The following is a 23,951-nucleotide window of genomic DNA, read 5'->3' as shown; positions in this document are numbered from 1 at the left end:
TTATCACAATCCCTCATTTAATGAGATGATGTTTCCAATCTTCAGCATCCATGCAGTATCATATTGAATTTTGTAGTAAGTGCTTGACTGTATGAATAATTGAATTACAAATATTTATTTCTAAAATATTGACAAAAGTAAATAAAATGAAAAATCTGACACAAGGCCAAAAAGTGGAGGAAAGAGAGAACATTCAATATTAATTGTTGCTGACAACTCTAACTTAATTAGTTTCATTTATGACCATCGGTCACCAAAATGAACCATAATTATGTATTCATATTGCATTTATACCATGACTATCCTACTTAAAGCTCCTGACCCACTTCCAGTTAGCTGAAATTTTGCATGTGCAATGATTTATATCTCTATGGGTTATGTGGCAAATTACAGCTATGAACTAATTGTGGTTTCTGTTTTACAGGTGTTTGAACTGAGTCAGGTGTGAAATGGAGCCTGTTGAATGTCGAGCAGTGATCCAGTTTTTGTATTTGAAAGGACGCACACCACAGGAGACTTTTGATGAAATGAAACACTTATGGTGATAATGCCCCATCATATGACCTTGTAAAATGCTGGCATCGTGAATTCAAACATGGCTGGAAGTCTGTGGAAACAGCTCCCAGACCTGGTCGCCCCCCTTCTGCCATTGATGAGGTATCAGTCCATCAAGTTGAAGCTGCCATTTTGGAAGATCGGCGCATTACTATTCGCCAAATAGCCCAAGATATCAAGATTAGTAAAGGGTCTGTGGAAACTATCATTCATGACCATTTGCATATGCATAAGGTGTCTGCCAGATGTATTCCCAGGTTTCCATTCCAGAAGCGAGAACGCCCCTCGTATGCTATGAGAGATTTGAGCAATAAAATAAAAAATAAACTCAAAAGAACATTAAGTTTATAAGAAAGCTTAGATGGGCAAGTCTATTGTCAGAGTTCTGATTGGCTGCCAGTCCATGTGTGGATAATCTATTAGGAAAATTCTTTACATATCAAAACTCTGAGCACTTTATGTCAGTAAGTGGCAATTTGATTCTATAAGCTGATTAGAGAAATGAAAATGTTATATACAAGAAAAAAAAAAGTCATGGACTAGCAGCCAATCAGAATTCAGAGAATGGACTTCCCATCCATCCAAGTATAATGGAACATTCCATCCTTCTTATAGACTGTCTTTCTGATGTTCTTTTCAGTTTGTTTTTAGCTCAACTGCTGAGATAGTTCAGCATTGACAACTAAATTTAATCATTAATGCAGTAGAACCCCGGGATACATTTTTTTTCAGGTTATGATGTGGAATATAACATCTTTCCAGACCCTGGTTACGGTATTTGCCCCACCTTACGGTGTCATTTATAATTAACGTTATTTGATTATATACATGTGTATTATATATATATATACACACACACTGTATTTTGTTACTAAATTTTAATTTTTGTATAAAATTTTGCTTATGGTGATTTCACTTTACGATCCCAACCCCAGAACAGATTAATGCCGTATCCCAGGGTTCTACTGTAGTCTTTTTTGTTTATTGATATTTGATATGAAAATAGACATTTGTTAGAAAAAAAAAAAGAAAAAAAAACATGAATACAAAAATCGTAAGTTTACTTGTAAAACATTGCTTGATGGAAAGCTATGTTTGATTTTGGTATAGGGCTTAATTTTCTAATTGATAAACAGACAGCAGAACTCTCGAATAAATAATGAATAAAATTTGCTCACATAAAGAGCAACAATTACTTACTGACTCCTAATTGCTGGACAACCTCATCATCAAACAATATCTTGTCAACGGCTGTTGGGGCACAATAGTTTTTGTAAAGATCCTTGGCCATGCTATGCAATTCTTGAAGATCAGCATCAGTTAAATCCGGATTCAAAATGCGACCATTGAAATCATCTAAAAAAATAAGATTTTAAAAAATTGTAATATAAATATTTAAAATCTATATATCTATAAAAGTGAACGTGTCTGTGTGTGTCTGTATACATTTCCCTACACAATAACTCTGTCAATTTTTAGTCTACAGACTCGAAATTTGATATACAGGATACTGAGATTTGGGAAAATCGATGTGATCGGTTTTTGGCCAGAAATTTGGTGATTAAGGGGTCAAAGTTCAACGATTTGACCTTTGAGAACTATACCAAACTTCTGACAATTTTGGGTCTAAACACTTGAAATTTTAGATATAGGTTCCTTGGACATAGATCTAACTTAATAACTTGATTTGAGCCCAAAACAATAAATTTTAAGGGGTCATAATAGGGGTCAAAGTTAAAAAGAAATTGACCTCTGCGGTCTCTTCCAAATTACTCAGACAATTTCTGGTCTAAATATTTGAAATTTTACATAAAGGGTATTCAGATATAGGGCAAGCTTTTTCATCAGTTTGTGTCAAAAATTTTTAGTTACCAATACATAAATGTATGTATGTATGTCTGTTTGCATGTCTGCTTTAAACTTTGAATAGAGGCGAGGGACTTTACCAAGATCAGTATCGTTTTAAAGTTCGATATTTCATACGACAAATATCGAAAAATTGGCTAAAAACATTAATATCTTCCCCTTCAACTAGGCACTTTTCTACAGGGGGGGGGTCACTTTTTTTGCCGATATTTTTTAAAGTTATCCTCTCCTTTAGATTGTCTAGCCTTAATTTTAAAAAATGTCGCTTCCGGTTTGGCAGTGGTCGTAACAGCATAAACGTTAGCTTTTACCCTGTTCTTTTCCTCCTTTGCGGTACAGATTCGAGCCTGCCTTCCTACTACCACTTTTTTTTTTTTTTTGCTCAACATACACATCCAAACACCCGGGCAACGCCGGGCTGAAATGCTAGTATAAAAAATACCTTTATTAAACTGTACTTTAAAATCCAAGCAATGGTCAGATATAGTTTTATTCTTTAATATACTTACATGAGATAGTCCAGAATTTACTAATATCATTTTAGTTTCATTTTTTTATGTTTCCTAATTTTTTAGATGACGGTTCCTAATTTGGACTAGTAGTTTGAACATTATTTTATTCTAGCAAAAATGTGTAAATAACAAAGAAAGGGGAAAATATTCTAAATCTAATCTTATTATCTCCTTTACATTTTGATCCTTTTAAGTCATTATTTAAAATGATTTCCATTGTAATAATCTTCCTTACCAGAATATTTATTTTTCAAAAGATCAAAAGCGAATTACATTTTTTAGAGCAAAAAATATGCTACCAGGATACAAAGGGGGGGGGGGGAAATCGCTATTGAGACTCAAATATTCATTTCTTTTAGATCCATAGTCTAATATGGAAAATACACGTTAACTTTATATGTGAAACTATAAAAAAAAAAAAAAATTGAAAGAAATCTTGAAATTGTGCAACCATTAATCTTCATATTATTTGCTTCAACTAATCTAATATTGTCAATAATATTCTATTTCATTGTTTTAATGATTGTTTGGCCAGAACTCCTAGTCCACTCCATAACAAATACAAAGATAAAGAAAAATCTGTAAGATGTATGTACTCATGATGAAGAGAAAATATTGTACACCAAAACCCATGTAAGTTGATAAAGTAGTTTTATTTCTATAAAGAAAATCATTTATAAGCAATTAATGTGAATTTGTAGATATCATAAAGATATATACAAGGGCAATTGTGAACTATTTTTGAAGAACTTTTATAATAGGGAGCTAACTAGTGATGAATCTTAGCTTTTTAGGAATAAACTGTCACAAGTTTTAATTATTTTGAATAATGTTATCTTTACAAAATTCTATATTATTTAAAAAAAGCAAAAATATTTAAATTATATGGAGTTATCTCTCTTGTTCCTTCAGTCTGTTTTCAAAATGGCATTGTGAGATCATCATTCAGCCATAAAATTTGATTTTCTCATTAAAAAGTAAACAATTTGATCAATTTGCATGATTTTTGGTGTACAATATTTTCTTTCTGTCATGGGTTCATTATACATATTTTTCCTCATTCTCGCTTTTTCATGGGCGTGGGGGGGGTGTTATAGACAAGCTCCTTTAAATGTTTATCCAAAACTTTAGCAAATATCTTAAGACTAAAAGTTACGCCACTCCCCCAGTAATCATTATATTTGGTTCAACATTTGTTTTATATGCTGGCAGGTGTTGAGAAGCTTTTAGAAATGGACCCCTAAGCTAACTTATCTCTGACCAGGTCTTTATCTCTTTCTTTCAAATTCAACTTTATTACTCCCACCTATGTTTCCCTTGGCCTTCCTCCAGAACTTCACTTGTTTTACATTTGATGAACCAAACATTTTCATCCGTTTTACAAAAGGATCAAAACAATAAAGTTCCTTTCTGCGGCACACATTTCATCTACACTGTCCAAACTTAATCTTTCCTAGGTTATCATGTCAAAGCCTTTTGTTTTTAAGTTTCACATTACACATCGATCATATCGTTGTCATATCATTCTCCTATATACATAACACATAACCTCAACCCTCACTGGCTAGATTTCATTTCCATACATCATCACACATGCCTAGTAATCTTTCCTTCATCAACAGTGTTAACATTTTGCTGGTTAGTGATGGAAGAAGTTTCTTGAACTTACTTCATCCACTTCTAACTCTTACAATCACACCAGCTCCTTCCTGTATTATCATGAAGGAAACAAAACTTCTAGACAACCTCAATAGTTTTGTCATCCAAATTCTCCACATGTGTTCTCGTCTTAATTGTCTCAGACCTCTTGCACAAAAGCTGGTTATCTATAATATAAATCTCACCCGTCTGTTTAAATGTATGCATGCATATATGTTTGTATATCTCGCAGAAACTTTCAACAGAGGTGACAGATCCTGACAAGACTGGTATCATTTTGAAGCTCGGCCTCTCAGACAATAAATATTGAAAGATTGGCCCGAAACATTAATTTCTTCACCCTAAACTCGGCCGTTTTGTACAAGGAAGGAGTCGATTGACTTTGGTTAATTTCAACGCTTTTGACTTCCGGTCACATCATGGAGACATCGGCTAAGACGTCAGATTTTCTTTCACTTTCTTTTCCTTTTTCGCGTCATGGGTTCGAGCCTGCCTACTACGACTTTTTTTTTTTTTTTTTTTTAAAACACCTCTCTTCACCCTGGCTGCCGACTATTGTTTTGATTCCCTCCTACGCTACTACCATTTGTTATTTTTAACATCTCTCTCCACATTCACGGGTTCGAGCCTGCCTGCCTAGTACCAGTTTTCTTTTGTTTTCTTTTTTTTTGCTTCAAACATACCTACAAACACCCGGACAATGCCGGGCACCCAGGCTAGCCACATCTCAACCTAACCATAATTCCACTGTGCACACAATGCTTACAAGTACCACAAAAAATTGATTTAATTCCAACTACAACAAACTGAGCAAAAGAACTTTCTTCTTTTTGATGTCCAGAAATAAATGAAAACCCTGGACTCCTCATTACCATTTTTATATATATTTTTTTTAATTCTTATAATTTTCAATTTATAAATAACAAAGGGTGACATTGTTTCTCTATACTTTTCATATCAAAGAAATGTGTATACTCACCACAGGCAAGACAGAACTGCAGCACACTTACGGCAGCTTCTCTTTTCATAAATTGCATGAAGGTGTACAATAATTCACTCTGGTTCATAACATCCTCCAATTCTAAGTGTAAACACTATAAAAAGAAAAAGGAAATAATCACAATTAATACAGAAAAAACACGTACTGATCAGATGTGGGTTAGTAAAAATGATGTTAAGAATGGTATTTTCCACATGAGGTTAGAGTAAGCAGAAAAGTGGAAAATTATATGAGACATCAAATAAAACTAGAATAATATGTTCAGTAATAAAGTTTTCTTTTTTAAAAAAAAAAAAAAAAGGAACAAATGTAAAGGACTTTTACTTACTGAATTATTTTGTGATAAAGGTTCCGAAAAATCAGTGAGAAAAGCAACAGGTTTTGAAGGTGCTTTTATAATAGTTGGAGGCTAAAATAAAAAAAACATGAAATCATAGTAGTAGAAAGCTTCTTGTCTCAAAGATAATATCTATTTAAGTCATATCTACACTATTCCTAAACTAAAGAGGATCATCACAGCCTAAATCTGGGCAACACCAAGACGAGTTTGTGTTAGAGTTACTTCAACTAGTAGGGAACCTGACGTTGTCTGGGATTAAATGAGGATCAACGAATGTTCCACACTTCCAATACTTTTATTCTCATTGAAATCGGTGAAACCAACCATTTTTCAATAAAATCAATAGATTGCCTACTCGAGTCAGGGACCCACCATAGTGTACTGAGAGGAAATTTCACATATCCCCCCAAAGTGATTTAATCCAAAATAACATGTAGTCTATATTGCACTTTAGAGAATCTACCAGTGATTTTATAAAGAATGCAAAAGTCAAGTATCATGCTTAAATTGTGCTCTAAATGGAAACATTTATTTTGAATGTGTGCCTGTCTTATCAAAAAACTGTTAATTTGATATGCCAGGCCCTTCTGCTTGTGCGCTAATAACTTATCAAATGCACTTGTAATGTTGGACTGTATAAGGGTGTTAACTTGGGAGAAAATCGGACTTTTCCTTCTTTAATCAGATTTTTTTGATCATCAGTTATCAATACTTATCCGCAGCATTTAGATACAACATCTATCTAAGAACACTCCCAGACACAAAGTACATTTGTGTGCAATATTTTTAAATCAGCCCAGCCATTTTGGAGTTCATAGTGAACAAACATATACACAAAGTGCCTTTTATGTATAAGTAGTGATTTTTATTTTTTTACATAGTTGTCATCACTTATCAAAGCCCAGAAGCCACTCGGGGATAAGGGTTATTGCGTGTACAGTAATCAATGGGATAATATTGTAGTAGCCGTTAGTAATGGAGATTTGATAAAGTGTCTTACTTAAGGGGGCGGAATTTGTTTATGTTGGACTTGAAGACATCCAAGTTGTAGTCAGGTGTATTGTATCCAAGTGTGTTTAATATTGGATGCCATTAAACAAAAAAGGTTGGATATTCATAACTGAAACTTGGTGGACAAGTCAAGCAGAGATTTAAGTTTATTTGTACCAAATATGGTTAGATTGCAGGATGGACCGAATTTTATTAATGATAACATTTTTGTTTTTTTTTGTTTTTTTTTTACTTTGAACAGGTTGGGATGGGGTTCACCATGTTTATACAAGATGGAGAGAGGTTTAATAAATAATAAACTCTGTACTTACTGGTGTATCATCCAAGAATATCAAAATCATGTTGTTAACAATATCCTACAAAAGAAAAGAAAATGAGACAATAAGCTAAAAACCAATCAGAGAATGCAAATTTAATAACTAATAGTAAATAATTGGATTGAAAAAAAATATGTCGCGTTTAGTAGTAAAAAATTAATGTTAGCACTTTCCGACCTGGTTGAACTAATTCATTCAGTCATAAATAAATAAATATAATGGCATATATAAAGTGGGAATTGATTCAAACACACCTTGTACATATTACTTCAATATCTGGGTAGATACCAGATACCTCCAGATTGCAACTGTCCATTGCTTACATTCAATATGCCGCTATTTTTTCCAGATAGGTAGAAGAGTAACTTATCTTGCCTTTGATAACATTTATTTGTTATATAGTTGTTTTTTTACCACTTTTTTGTACCTCTGAGGATTGTAATACAAACCCAACATTTCAAATCAATCTATTTACTTATCTCCCCACAAGAGCAGAGTAAGACAAAAGGTCGGTTGTTTATGTGCGAGAACATTCAGCTCCCCGATAAGGGGCGCTCAAATTAATCACCGATATATCAAGCTTATGTCAATTGAAGTTCACGCAATATCTCACCAAGAAAGACAACTCATCAAATTATGCTACACAGTTCTCTCCCTTACAATTCCTACTCATTTATTTATTTACTAGTAGAGAGATCCGAAGTTACCCGGGATTAAATCAAGATCAACGAATATTTCACTCTCTCATATTTCATTCTCATCGAAATCAATGAAAGCGACCATTTTTTGATCAAATCGATTAATTACCTGCTCTTATTGAGGATCCACCACAGTGTATTGGGAGGAAACTTCACATGCCGTTGCGCAGTGACTTAGTCCATAATACATTGTAGTTTATATTGCATTGTAGAGAACCTACTGTTGATTATATATAATTATATATTATATAATGGCTTGAATTAAAATTTAAAATGCAAAAGTCAAGTATCATGGTTCAATTGTGCTTTAAAAAGCATTCATTTCGAACCCATCTCTGTTATATTAAAGAACATAGTGTTGATTTTTTTTATATACTGGATCTTTCTGCTTGTGCATTAATAAAAGTTCTCAAATGCGCATGTGATGTTAGGCTGTATAAGGCGTTAACTTTCGTCAAAAATCGCCTGTTCCTTCTGTTATCGGATTCATTTGATTATTGATACTTATCAAAGTCATTCCAACTGTTTAGGAGTCCATAGGGAACGAACTCACACACAAAGTTCCTTTTATATGATAGTAGACATTTTGGTATTTATAGCTGGTGACCAGTAATAAGTAAGAACCTGTATAAAAATAATATGCCTCTATTTTCGTTTCTATATATGTGACCACTTTCCCTGCCCGTTTAAATTTAAACATCTCATTACCAAAGATTAATTGCAAACAAAATAATTGAAGAGAATCTGGTATCACCACGTGTCAAGAATTTAGACTTTACTCATTTGAAAATAAATTGTTCTAAAATCAAATAAAATAGAATATATTATGTAATATAAAAACAGAATTCTATCATAATTCAAACACCATTATCAGAAACTGTATGTATGGCACTCCATGTAAGTGTGGAAAAATATACAAAAGTGAAAAGCGCTGCCTAATAAAAGTAAGGCTAGAAGAACATTGGAAAACCTTGGTATGTCGAGATACTGAAAGTCATGTCTGATAGCGCATGGAAGGAAAAAAGAAATTATCAACCATTGTGAAAATTATCAACCATTGTAAAAATTATCAACCATTGTAAAATGAAGTAAGAATTATAGAGATAAGAACAGTAAATAACAGTCAGATAACTAAAAAAAAAAATGTTGGGTGACAATGGCCTGCTAAATAGATCTAGTATAGAGTTTAATACAACATGGGAATAATTAATTATAAATAGTGGATTAGAACACCGTGTGTGTGTGTGTGTGTGAGTGTGTATATATATATATACATACTAGACGACCCGTTGGGTCAGTTGGGTCACTCAGTGTTGAGAAATTATAGCAACATTTAATAAATCCAATAAACGTGATTGATACGACTGCTGGTTGTTGGCCCATTATATATATAATGTTTTTGTTTAACAAAGTTATAAAAACAAATATTTCTTATATGGCTAAAGCTACCGATATATTATTTTTAACACGATTCCAGGCATATACTCAAAAAGTAGGCACCGCCAAAAATGGCCGCAAAATCAAGTTGTTGTTGTTTTTTAAAACGAAATTACATTTATTAAAATCCATTATTTCTGAGTAACTTTTTTTTCCAGAAAGATAAAACCCTGAATTTTATCATATAGAAAACAGAATAATGTAAAACTTTTTCTACTATTTTTAATTCAATTTTAAATGTTAAATTTTCCCAAAAAGTTAACAATTGACATTTTTTGTCTTGCACAAAAAACGTACTTAAATATTTTAAAAAAAGGGTTTTTGAAATAATTAATTAATTTATTTATTGTCTAACTAAGATTTAGGATGATTTTCTAAGAGAATATGCAAAAATATTATAATATAAGTACCTGAATTTCAAATAATTCCACTTATTCATATAGGTAACCAGATATTTCGCGTTGACGTAGAGTTCAGATCAACTCTGTTTACGTTTTCGTTTGATAAAAAGCAAACTATGGAAGACCAAACAGGCCAAAAAAAACTTATTTTTCAGTGACGAAAATTTCAATGTATTATTAAGCTGAGGCTGGCCAGTACCAGATGGGTGGCCATTTGTATGCGTTTGGTTTTTAATGTGTATGTGTGTGGGGGCCAGGCTCCCCAAAATGGGGGGGGGGCAATTTAAAGCAGAATAAAAAAAAATTATTTCAGCGCGTTTAGTCCACCGTAGTCGAAAGGCGACAAACGTTTTCAAACGGGATCAAAAAAAATGATGCTATTTTTAACACAAAGGGCACAATATTTATCGAATTTTTTTTTTGGTATCGATTATTCAAAGCATGCCCTGTTTAATAATGGTCATGCATTATTCGGCTCGCTAAAAAGAAATTGTTAATTTATTTATCAAAAATTTTAAAATAGCTTTTTCGTATAAATATTAAAAAAATTTTTTTTTTGTTTTGCTTAACTTAAATTAATTATTTTACTTAACATATTCACCGAATTTCACACTTCAAAACTCAAAAGCGGGATAATTAAACACAATCGAAGTTCTGATATTCAGACGTCAAAATAAGGTATGCAAACAATTTTTTTTTTTTTTTTTTTAAATCTATAATTCTGTCCCTTACAACAACACAATATGTTGATTTCAGTTTCAGATGATTGTTTTAAGCATATTTGTTCCCACTTCAAAACAAGGGGGGGGGTTTGTAAGCAAAAAAATATATATATATAAATATCGTTTATGAAAAATAAGTACACTGTTATAAAGTTCATTCTTCTCTTAATAATCGCTGAAAATTTCGTATTGATCGGATAATTACCTGATTTTTGGTAGATTTTTAAAAAGACGGTCCGTCAAAAAGTACTGACCTGCCCCCCCCCCCCCCAGTTTTGGCGGTGCCTATCAAAAAGCATATTTAAAAAAAATATCTGGAGTGAAAAATGCCATTTATGGATTATTGGGGTAGTGGAATAGTTTTGTGAATAAAATTAACTACTTGCACTGCTTGGCTTGTTAAGTCTTATAGGAAGGATGATATTTCATAATGAATAGACATTCATTTTGTTTTAATAATAATAATAATAAAAGTTTTATAAAAGATAATCAAATGAACAATTCAAGACATATACACAATAAAATAGTTTCAAAACAAACATAACATATAAAGTATTATTTTATATTTTAAACAATGAACAACAGAAAGTTTCAAGATATATGCACCCCCAAAAAAAATTTAAAAGATACATAGCATATAAAGTGAAAAATCCATTTCTTTTACAAAACAAACAAAAGAACATTAATGGAAGGAATGCTTCCTCATGATACTAACTTAGAACGTTTGTATTTACAATATTTTTAGCAAAAGGTGCATTCTTAAGGAACACTTTGACATTTTCTTTTCTCCTCTCTCTTTTCTTAGTGCTACATATAACTGCCCGTGCTGAAATATTTCCCCTCAGATCATGTTTTAAGAGGAGGCGTAGTAGTAGTTGTAAAGAGGAGAAGTAATAGTAGTAGCAAGAAGAGGAGGCATAGTAGTAGTAGGAGGAGGATAGTGCACAAGTAAACAAGCGAACAACCAAGAACGACAGAGTTTTAGTATTATATATATAATGCTCCTTATCCTGAGTTGAGCATATTGGGAAGTGATACACGATATAGCATTAGCGTATTAAGTGATGCTCTTTGTGTAAACAAATCGAGCTTAGGTATTCGGATGATGTCAAAACATTGTTAATTCACTACCCACACACCAGCTGCTGAATAGCATAATGGTTCAAAGCCTTGACTGTCATATGAGCAGTTGGGTTTCGATCCTGGCTTGAGGTAGTTGCATATCTAACCGCACTGATGAGCTGTGATACAGCAAAACAGAACTATATGTGGATGACTATATATATATATATGTATATATATATATGTTGTGTGAGGACGGTGAATAGTAAGTATTTTGGGTTCTAAAAATTCATACTAGAGTTGTCCATATGGATCTGAATAAAGTGCAAGATAATAATCAGTTTGGATTGACAGTCTTCTAAAGGTTGCAAGTTCAATCCTAAATACAGGCAATATTAAGAAAATAATTTAGATTCATTTAAGACTGCTACCCGGTCATGGCTGACAGAATGAGAACAACCTACCTCTGTGGATTGAATTAAGAGTATAGTTCAAAATTCAGATTACAGAGTTTGCTGTAAAGATTCCCAAGTTTAACAAGACACATCTGAAGAAGGTTAGAGGTCACGTTGGCCAGAATGTTGTGAAAATTACATCCAAGTTGAGCACAGTAGTCGAAATAATACAAATTATTCTCATCCGAAATATTCCTTAAATTTAAATTCTCCCTCTTAATTATTTGCATATTTGTTTGATATTTAGAAAAAAATGAGACACATTTTTTAATGCAATTTGATTTATATATAGAAAACTAATAAAATATATAACACATTGTTCAATAATCCCACGGGGGGGGGGGGGGGGGTGACACCACTATTAAAAAAGAATCAATGACTTTTACAAAGTATTAAACATCAAATGGTATTTGTTAAAATCTGAGCCTAGTTGCTTTACAAATTAGTAATTAAAGTGAAGTTAACTTTGCAAATTTGAAAACTAATGGGAAATTCTGAATTTTGTCTGTTGGGTAAACATACTGTTCAACCAAAGCAAAGGCTTGATAAGTAATTCAGATTCTACTCTTTTACAAACAAAGAAAACAAAAATCATCTGACTTGCAAACTACTCTAAATATTGCTGGAAATATTAACCTTGAAAGTAAAATAAACATTTTCAGTTTTTAGAGAAGATTGTTATAAAAGGGAAAAAATCAATTTTTTTCTTAGTTAAAAAAAGGAAAAAGATGGACTTTCATATTATTTGGATTCTTAGAACTACTACTACTGTTTTCACCTCGACTGTTATTTTCACAACATTTCAGTTAATGTTGCGGACAAGGACTCATGGCAGAGTGGTCAGAGTACTTGGAAACATCAATTGTAAAAGTGATATTCTCCTTAAGGTTGATATTCTCATATCACAACTGAAAAATACGAGTGCAAATTATTTAGGATCCAATCATGGCTGATGAAACGAAAGCATGGTACCTCCATGAAGCAAATAAAGGGTTCCATTAGAAATACCATCCAAAATCAAAAGTTCAACAGAAAAATTCCCGAGTTTGACAAGATACACCTGAAGAAGGTCGGAGGTCACATCAACCGAAACAGTGTGAGAATGACACTCAAGATGAGAACAGTAGTCGAAAACATCCAAACAATACAGATAACTAATCCTCATATCAAAAATAAAATGCACTTTGATCAAAAAGCTTAGAACTCACATCTGTGAGAGGTTCTAACAATTCAAGTGGAAATTCACTTTTTCTGGATTTACAAAAAAAAAAAGATGGAATTTTGATAAAGTGTGGAGAACTTACATCCCTGCTAAAAGTGAATCAATCTATATAATTATAAAACTCAAATGACCTTGTAACGAGTGATGTAACCTACTTTCTGGTTTAGGACATCCGGTTGCGCATGCACACATAAACATTAACCCATAACAACGTAAACAAATAAACACAAATCGCTTCTTTTGCAGATTTGAACCTGTGCACTGAAATATTAACGTTACTATACTGTCACTATTTTCTTACAAGTAAACAACTTTAACCCGTTGACAAACATAAGAACAATTGTAGTAAAGCCAAGACTACTACCACTACTACTCTTTATCCGTCCCTTTTCCTTCCTTCCTTTTTTATTTTTTGTTTACATTTTTAGATACAAAATAGTTGTGTGAGAACGGTGAATTTGTTGACACATTTACTAATCTGTTTCAATATTAGTTTTATTTTATTTGATTTATTTAGGTTTTATTTTTTTGATTCAGGTTTTATTAATTATTTTTTTTTAGATTTTAAGTTTCTATAACTTGGTTGAAGGATTCCAATATAGGTTTTTCATTCTTATATTTCTCATCGGTAGGTTCATGTGCGTTTTTGCTGCTAAATGACTTTCGTCAGCGTTCGATTCGTAGGAAAATCATGTTTAATTTTCGATTTTTGAGCGATTATTCAGAAAAATAGGTAACTTTACACGAATAGGGAGGATTTTTTTATCCGTCGGGGATTTTTCATTTTAATATATTTTCATAGAAATGTTTCTGTTATGTTAAAAAAAAAACTATTTTCTTTACGTCACAAGTGTCACGCTCATACATGAATTCCATAGCTAATATAACATACTGACCCAATGGGTCACGGGTAGTCTAGTTTCTTATAAAACATCACTTACGGGATCAGCAACTGTATCCATAGCCAGCTGTAAAAGAGAACCTGCACCCACTTCACGAACTAACGAGCACATGCACCTGATGAGAAACGAGAAGAAACATAAATAAAAATACAAAATATTATGATGTTAAATGCAGTAATGAATACAATATTAACAGACAAGAAATCAAACATTTGTTAAAACTATAAAACTCAGCTGTTGTCGTAAATATTAGGTAAATAACACACGCTAGTATATATAAATTATTCAGTTAAAAGTAATAAAAAATGAAAGTTCAGTTCAGGACATATGGTGAATTTGAAGTTAGTTTTTACTTGGCTGTGGAAATTGATAAAACCGGATGTGATATCACATGGCTCAAAGAAAGAGTGAGTCAGAGCAGTCAGCAGTTTTTCTGAAGCACTAAAAGTGTGAACGTGTATTTCAAAACTGTGCTGAGATATGATCAAACAGTAATCATCAATCATTCTGTCTCACAACAATTGGTCAGTCATTTAGAACTAAGATCAAAACGACTCTGTTTTCAACAGTTTTCATGTGACTTAATGCTTTTTCAAGGCATGAAAGAACTTATATACAGGCAATGTTCCTTCGATTGGGAAAGATCACAGAAAGAGTGCGTTCAAGGAAATCATGCACCAATCAAGAGTTTTCACATGTTTTTGTAATTTTTTTGCATGTATGGCACAAGTTTGAAACATAATATATATGAACAATGACCTGATCACTATTCACACTGATGAAGGCTGCCTATTACTTATGTGCTGTGTCTGTTGTGGAAAAGGGGCAGTTGCAGACAGACATCCGGGATTACAAAGTAAGCAACAAAAAATTTCTATGGTGTACATAAAAGCCTCAAACAAAAAATAAGGTTGATTCAAACTGTCGGCTTAAGTGTGATACTATCGACATTCCCTCTCTCTTCCCAAGTGTTAAGAAAAAAAAAAAAAAGGAAAAAAGCCTAAGAAAAAAGTAAACAAGTTTATCAGCAAAACAAGGGGTAGGAAATTGTTCACCAAGATACATAAAGGAAGCTGAATAGGATTGTTAATCAAGGTGTAGCAGACAAAAAACTGGATATATTTAGAGTTTACATTCAATTGTAGGTGTGGTGTTGAGTTTTGCGACAATTGCAGATAGTTTTGGGTTTGCGACGGTTTATGACAGTTGTGAGTTTAACATAATTTAAGGTTGTGGTTTATACCAGTTGAGATAAGCCAACATCAACTGACAAATATGGCCTCAGTAGAACGTAAATGTGAACCTTCGTGTGTAGAGGGTCAATGGTGTCAAACACACACATACACACTGTGCAACTGATATTTGCAGAATGTACAGGAGTTTGTGTTTTTCATGTTTTGTTTTATTTTTATTCTTGTGAACGCATGCGTATATCCCTTAGCAGCCGCCAACGTGAGAGATGACAATATTTCTAGAAGAGAATATGAAAGAGAAGTAGACACATGGTTGGAGTTGGTGATCATTGTCAAGCTGGGGTGCACATGTGATATCACATAAGATTACAAATTCAGTTATATGGGAAGGACACAATGGTGGTCATTTCATCAATATGTGTGATGTGAAATAAGGTTTGGTGGTTCAAATAATAGGAAACATTAAAAAGAAAAGAACAACAAATGACTCCATTATTTATTCTGGGATATGGTTTACTTCTTACAGTAATTTTCAGCAAGTACATTAAAATAAACTAAAGTTTCTCTTTCCAATTTCTAATGGAATTTTACATTTTCTTACTTTTATCTTTACTTGTACACACCCGCATCTGAATATTGCTACAGCAGCAAGGTGGATGTAAAGACCCATTTTCAAAGGATGGGTGTAAAATGCTTAGGAAATTTTATTTCTGTTAAATTTATTTTCTTATCCCACTTTGCATAAATGTTGAGAAGAAATGAATTATTGGAATATTTTCATTTTCTGTCTGTGTTTGGATTTTTATTGATGGACTAGCGGGGGGGGGGGGTACCCGGCGTTGCCCGGGCGTTTGGAGGTGTGTGTGGTTTAGGGTAAATCAAAACAAAAGAATAATAAAAAAATCGTTGCCCGGGTGTTTGTTTAAAAAAAAAAGTTTTGGTAGGTACGTAGGAAGAATCGAAATCGAAGTCTTGAGGTGCAGTTGGAAAATAATAAAGTGTGAAAAAAAAAAATGTGCAACGTTAACCGTTTGCTGACCAAGAAATAGTAACAGAAAGATGTTTGAATTGACAGGTGCCCGCAATAAAATTAACTCTGTTACTTCTATTTGACCTCATTAATGAGGTCAAATAGAAGTAACAGAGTTAACATTTACTGCCGAGTAGGTCTTTTTTTTTTTTTTTTTTTTTTTTTTTTTTTTTTTTACTCAACTTTGGCTGGTTTTGTTCCCCAAGATGCTGGGGAGAAACCAGCTCCCCATAAAAAGAGGATCGTCCAAATTGAATAGCATTAAAGTTGATTGCTTCTAGTCCTGGCGCAATTGCCGAGAACAGTGTTCCTATTTACAATGCCTCCTCACGGGACAGAGTTAGACAACAGGGTTGTTTTTTAACGTGGAGAAAAGGTACAAAAATAAAAAATTGTCTCAGTCGTGAAGAATTTCTCCTCCACCGAAAGAGAACAAAAAATGGAAGTGCAGCATCTGAAGAACAGACGGAAAAACAGAATCAACATGTGGGAAGCCAAAATAGCAATAATTTTTTTAAATCGCTGTAAATAAATCTAGACGTGACACGCGTTCCCAAATCCTAAATATTATTATCTAGGGGGTATATAAACACTTCTAAGCGATATTAACGACCCCGGGACCGTCGGCGAAAAAAGCCTTTTTTGGACATACAAAAATGCGCGCGCCGCATTTGCCTTTTATATATATAGATGTAACCTTCTCTTAATGAACTGCAACAAATTAGAATCGTATGCCCTAGTCTGGCTATTCTTTGTATAAGGAAAGAGAAAAAATTGCTAGAGAAATGTTTTACCATGAGTGCAAGGAATTTGGTTGCAAAATGTAGGGAAATAAACTCTCTACAAGACGCCGGAGATATTCAAGTTCCATCTTTCTACTCTGCATTACAACATGCAAGTTCGGACCAAGATACTCAAGTGTTGCATGTTGCAGATCTGTTCCAACAGGGACTGGAATAAGAAAAATATTTCTTTAAAAAAGTTAAATAAAAAATAAAAACAAATAGTAGTATGAAATAATTTATTGAAAATTTTTTTACTCAGAATATTTTTGCAGCTAAAAGAAAATTTGGAGTCTCCTCCAAATTTCCTTCAGCTATTCTATTATGGCAAGCCATGGTTGACTCGTAAATAAATGAACATTGAAGATTAAGGGCCGAAAGGTTTTCAAATAATAAAGCTGTTATTTTTCTTTACATTTTACATGAAACACAAGCAACTTTAACTCGTTTAAACCCTCTAGGCAATTTCCCACTACAAAACCAGCACAATATATTCTACCTAACTTCTACTTTAAAGAATAGATTGGAATAAGGGGGATAAGGGGGATAGAGTCTAACTTAACCTCACCTTAAATGTTCAGCAGCTTGCTTAAAAAATGAGGTTTGGTTTGGTTTATTTGTTTTATGGCATATCAACCCCTTTTTGGTTACTTAATGAGGAATCCAATTATTCCCCAATCATATTGTAGACCAACAAATTAAATCTATTTAATCTTCAAAAATATTCCACCCAGTTATTTTTAAAATTGTATTCATGTTGCATTCAGTTATTTTGTAGAAGATATTTATTCTTCAAGTTCTTTGTATCTTCAATCGCTATTTTGTAGTGTTTGGTTTGGTTGTTTTATAGTGGATTTTATCATTTTTGTCCCCTGCCCTGCAGAACATAAGTTTTGCAATGGGAGAGGGAAAAGGGTTACAGTATTAATGTTTGGTACATTTTAAGTTTGGAAACCAGTCAGAAAGTGGAGGAGATAGAAAGAGAAAGGGGAAATGGAAAGGGGGAAAAGGTGGGTTGTTTTTTTTTATTGGTTTTGGAGAACATAATTAAGTTTTGCAAAAAGAAGTAGAAAAACAAAAAGCATCAATGTTAGGTGCATTTCATCTCAGGAAGCCAATATCTTCAGACAGCCTGATCTGGTAGCACCATCTTAAAAAATGAAGGTAGAAAGATGTTGACTATCTACTTCATTGCTTTAATGACTGAAAATAATCTTCAATATTATTATTTTCATTTGTCGTCGTCTTTTCTGATGCTGAGGTTCGACATTTCGTGAATGACTTCCAATTTCTCCTGTCTGTTATCATGTTGTTTGTGTCACCCACCAAGATCATCGTTAACTGATCCCCTCCATGTCTTAAGCAGCCTATCATGACACATTTTGCAGCATTTCAAATGACTGATAGTGAATGAAATAAACAGTTGAAATTTTGTTGTGCAATGGAGATAAAAACTTGATTTGATGTTTTTATTATATATTTTTTTTTAATCATATTTTTCATTAAATTTCTGAAGTAGACATATTTTAATTAGTCTTAGTTTCAAAGTAATACAATGTTGGAATTAGAACAACAAAAAATCCAAAGATATTGAGCTTACAAAGTGGAACTAAAACACTTATGCTTGATTTGTTGTTTTTACAGCATATCAACATTTGTTTATTTAATACTGAAAATACTTATTGAACATATATACTCATATCTGGATGGAGACTGCAAGGTTCATGTGTAGTTAATTATAAAATTGTTAAATATTCTGTATTTTCAAAAATAGATTATCTTATATTTTTTACCAATTTTACAGTTAAAAAGTCATTATGGCTCATACTCTTCACAAACATGCTGCAGTCCAAACTTACAATTCTAAATTCTACACCTCTTTTTATTCAAACTGACACCATCTTATTTGATTATGAGTAACAAGACTTCACATTACTTTGCGAGATTCACCAGCATATAATCAGATGCAGTCACCATTTTGATTTTCTTTTTTGCTTTTAATCCAACCTAACACGTTACAAACTCATCCAGCAGATTGAGATAAATCTCTTCCACATTTTTTTTTTGACTTGTTACAAATGACAAGACATTTTATCACATAATTCTTCTCCAATAGTATCAATTGAAAACTGTTTGCTAACTTCAACAATGATAAAATCACCTGACTATTTGCAAAACAGCTGTGTTTATATATACTGAGGCAGACATGAGGGGAAAACAAATACAGGATAATATAAGTTGTTAAGAGTTTAAAAGTGGCAAGTATGGCAATGGAAGAAACAAAACAAACATATCAATCAGCATTTTAAGTGCAAGATAAAATTCATTTAAGTGAATGCACAACCACTGTCAACAAGTTCCCTTACTCTATCTGTGCCTCAAACTAAATGAAAATCCCATGAGCAAAACGTTTTTTTAGATTTGCCAGTTTGTGGAACACAATACATCGGGGCTACTTCCCAGCTGACTATAACATGATCATTTTCAAGTTCAAGATAAACGAAGTCTTGTTGAGCCATCCTCTTAAATAACCAACCTCTACCTAAATCCAACCATTACCAATTACCACCGTGTCGTCACACCTGACACTCTTTAACACTCATCCTTAAGTTGCCTCTGGGCCTTGATAAGCAGTGACTCCCTAGTAAAAAATTTAAAATAATCAGTGGTATACTGTGTGCCTCTTTTTCTGTCTTAATAATGTACCTTAGATAATAAAATAAAACCATGAATTTTTCGTACAAACGTCTTCACATATTATTGGTAATTACCGAGGATTCAGATACAAATAGAGACATATCCATGAATAATCACACACCAGAAATAAAGCAAAACAGAAACAGCCACTATGATCAATTAAATTTTATCTCTTACTCTCCATCTCATGAGACTATTATCATAATTGTCATATCTAAACCTCTCCCTCCCCCAGAAACAAGTCAGTATACAACATGTGAACTTCCTTTAATTTACGAAAAAAAAAAATACAAAATTGAGAGTACCTCTTTTCTTGGTTTGCAGGTAGGCATCGAGGTGTGAAAGGGCAGCTTGGGCTACTTTCCCAACCAAAAGTTCAGGAATGTCAATCTGAAACATTAGCACGAATACAAGTTGGAAAAAAGGAATACATTTTTTTTTTTCAAAACATTAACAGATTATTAACTAATATTATAAACAACTTATTTTCCTCTGCTTCCACTAAAACATAGACAAAAATAAACAGCAATGGTAAGGAAAATAGTGTTCATAAAAAATTGCAAACAAGATACAAAATGATACAAAAACAGAATGATACAAGTTTCTTGCTTTTTTAATTGAAATGACAACCATTTTACTTTTCTGTGTCTTATCATTTCTAATGTTTTATTCAGAAAATGAATCTTTTTACTAAACAAAATGAACTATAAAACATCTAAATACCTTTTTGGCTCTTCTTAAAAGGACAGCAGCGATAAAACGAATATTTGTCCTTAATTCATCAACAAATTCCTCGTCTTCACTCAAGTCTCTAACAACAATGAAAATTAAAAAAACATTAGAAAAAAAAATAGATGTTATTTCCATAAAAAATAAAAAGAAAAAACAATTCAATGTTAAAATAATAAAAACAAATAGAATTAAATATTATTGAATAAAAATCAATAGAATTTAATGTTATAGTGTGTTTCTGTATGCTGCACCATTGAATTCTTGCTATATGCCTTGTTTTAGTTTTAAGTTCTATACAAACTAAAATAGTACCCGTCCCAGGATGGATAAAATTAATGCCCAGAACAGTTCTGCATCTATTGATTAAAATCAAGACATAATGATACTAAACCTTATGTCTAGAATCCTACTTTTGATTAAAATTCATTTCGTGATTTTCTTTTATTCTAGAAAATTTAAGGTTTAATTAATTACTTAAGAGGTCTTAAGAAAATATTGAAATTCAGTGAATTTTGCTTAGCTAATGTCTAATAACTACAGATCATATTTAATGCTAATCTGAATTTTGTTTCTTCAGACTTCTGTTCCCATATTGAGTGTTATTTGCACAACAAACATTTTTATTGATGCAACCTCCGACCTTATCATGTGCATCTTGTCAAACTTGAGTATCTTTTTGTCAAACTCCGGAATCTGCATGGAATTTCGAATGTGCAATGGATACAATACTTGGTGAAAATTAATTGCAAAAGTTACATTCCTGGAACTTGAAGTTCCAATCCTCAGTGCGGGTTACCCAAAAATAGAATTGCAAATCACTTAGGACTTCTACACAGTCATAGCTAATGGATTAAGAGCATGCTATCCCCATCTAAAATAAGTTAAATAATGGGTTCCATTTGAAATTTTGTGCAGATTCCTAAAGTTTGACAAGATACACCTGAAGAAGGCCGGAGGTTACATTAACTGAAATGTTATGCAAATAATGTTCAAGATGAGAACAGTAGTCCAAACGATCCAAAAAATACAGATAAGCAATCTTCATCTCAAAAATTCAGAATTTAATCTGAAATTTTATTTTATTATTGGAGTCCTTTCACATGATTAATTTGTTTATTTATTTGCGGACTGTTATCCTCATCTTCATAGTTGTTCTTTCACAGCGTTTCAACCAACTATTTCTCTGGCCTTCGTCAGGTGGTTAATCATGACAAGATAGGAATGCAGAGTCTCTTAACAGTTTCCTCAGTAATTACTGCCTTCCATAGTTGTTGTCGTCTTACCACTTTTTGGCAAACTAATACTCTGGTCAGCTTTGGGTAGAATTGTAACCGCTATCTCCAGACAATGCTCACCTGGAACCATAGAGATTCAATGCCTCTATCCACTGAGCCACATTAACCACCTGATGAAGGCCAGAGGAATAGTTGGCGGAAACATTGTGAAGCAACAACCATGAAGAGGAGTATAACAGTCCACAAACAAATAAACAAACAAACAAATAAACAACAAACAAACAAATAAACAAACAAATAAATAAACAAACAAAAAATAAATAAATAAATAAACAAACAAATAAATAAACAAACAAAAAATAAATAAATAAACAAACAAACAAACAAACAAATAAATAAACAAATAAATAAATAAACAAATAAATAAATAAACAAATAAACAAACAAAAAATAAATAAATAAACAAATAAACAAATAAATAAACAAACAAAAAATAAATAAATAAACAAACAAACAAACAAACAAACAAACAAACAAATAAATAAACAAATAAATAAACAAACAAATAAATAAACAAATAAATAAACAAACAAACAAACAAATAAACAAATAAATAAATAAATAAACAAACAAACAAACAAATAAATAAACAAATAAATAAATAAATAAACAAATAAATAAATAAACAAATAAATAAATAAATAAACAAACTAATCTGAAATATTTGAATTTTCAAACGGAAGGCTGTGTCCATACTATACCCCCACTCCCTCCAAAAAAGCTTTTTAAAGTACTGTAAAGAAATGAAATCAGCTTAACTATTAGCACTCAGAAAGAATTCTATAGTTTATAACATATCAGTTTTATTTTTGAAATATACAAATGATTAGCAATAAACTAACCCTTTCTCAAAGGGTGGGAAGGTAAACCTCCTAGAACTTCACAGTTCCATACCCCAGACTGACAGAACAAGCCATCCTCCAAAAATGGCCCACACTATCAGTCTGATTGATGGTAAATGCTGAAGCCAATATTAAATTCTAAATAAAAACATCAGTTTATACACTTATCGTGTTCACTAGTTACATTTCACATGCCCTGTACATCTCATTTATATCACAAGAAATTAAATTAAAAAGATGGGAACTTACTTGAACCAGGAATAGATGAATTCTTTGAAAACTAAATCCAGCAACTAGCAAAGACAAAATACAAACATTCATCAGCTTGGTATGGTTAAAAAAAAAAAAAAAATTGTACATATTTAAAAAAAACATGTACCATCATCTTCAGTAGGGCAGTAATTTGTTTTAGCTTGGTTTGTCTTTTTTAAAACATACCAACCCCTTTTTAGGTAATTTAATTTAGAAGCACAATACTTATTGTAGACAATTACTTGAACATAAGTTAGTACTTATAAAAAGTTGCTCCCTAATATATATGTCGCCATATTGGATTTTGGATAAGACATTACCCACATTTGTTTTGAATTTAATTATTAGACGGGGTGAGGTGGGGTGCTATAAACACTACAATAAGTGTTGTTTATGGTTTTGCAGACTTTACATATCTCCATTTTCTTTTTCTTCTCCAAATTCTTTTTTCATTCCATATAATACACTTTCTAGCAGTTTTTTAGGAACATCTGTCTCTTAGGAGTTGTTTCCATTCATCCAGGGCAGCCATAGCCGAGATTGAACTCACTACACGTGTTTGTAGTGTAATTCAAATCTTGTCGGTAGCTGAATATTTAATGCTTTGCCAGGGCTATCAAGGGTATTTTTTATCATGACGCCATCACTAGACCGGGTACCTAGAACGGCTTAAGAGAGTCACATCCAAAAAATACAGATAAGCAATCTTCATCTCAAAAATTCAGAATCTAATCTGAAATTTTATTTTATTATTGGAATCCTTTCACATGATTAATTTGTTTATTTATTTGAGAGGGCTATCAAGGGTATTTTTTATCATGACGCCATCACTAGACCGGGTACCTAGAACGGCTTAAGAGAGTCACATCTATCCTCGAGAGAAGGATAGACCACGCCAGTTTCTCAACCTGGTATTTTTTTTTTTTACCTCGAGGAGTTGTATAGTGATCTTCTATTCAATAAAACACG

General features: G+C 32.4%; 1 protein-coding gene across 6 annotated transcripts in view; it reads right to left on the bottom strand.

Moving 5' to 3' along the window:
- LOC145293786 (sorting nexin-14-like) overlaps positions 1–23,951 on the bottom strand; it is a 1,078,299-nt gene that overhangs the window by 1,037,084 nt on the left and 17,264 nt on the right. For all 6 annotated transcript variants that reach the window (XM_080140331.1, XM_080140332.1, XM_080140333.1 and 3 more), the window contains exons 6-14: positions 22,980–23,023; positions 20,585–20,672; positions 20,167–20,251; positions 17,177–17,333; positions 14,199–14,274; positions 7,255–7,299; positions 5,921–6,001; positions 5,572–5,686; positions 1,756–1,911 (exon numbers count right to left, since the gene is read on the bottom strand). In XM_080140331.1, coding sequence (XP_079996457.1) covers positions 1,756–1,911; positions 5,572–5,686; positions 5,921–6,001; positions 7,255–7,299; positions 14,199–14,274; positions 17,177–17,333; positions 20,167–20,251; positions 20,585–20,672; positions 22,980–23,023 — 847 coding nt within the window. The remainder of the gene's footprint in view (positions 1–1,755; positions 1,912–5,571; positions 5,687–5,920; positions 6,002–7,254; positions 7,300–14,198; positions 14,275–17,176; positions 17,334–20,166; positions 20,252–20,584; positions 20,673–22,979; positions 23,024–23,951) is intronic.

The sequence above is a fragment of the Euprymna scolopes genome, chromosome 15, assembly GCF_053919585.1.
Source record: "Euprymna scolopes isolate OS-2025 chromosome 15, ASM5391958v1, whole genome shotgun sequence".
Taxonomy (NCBI): domain Eukaryota; kingdom Metazoa; phylum Mollusca; class Cephalopoda; order Sepiida; family Sepiolidae; genus Euprymna; species Euprymna scolopes.
The sequence above is the reverse complement of the archived record's forward strand: the minus strand, read 5'-3'. Positions and strand labels throughout refer to the sequence as shown.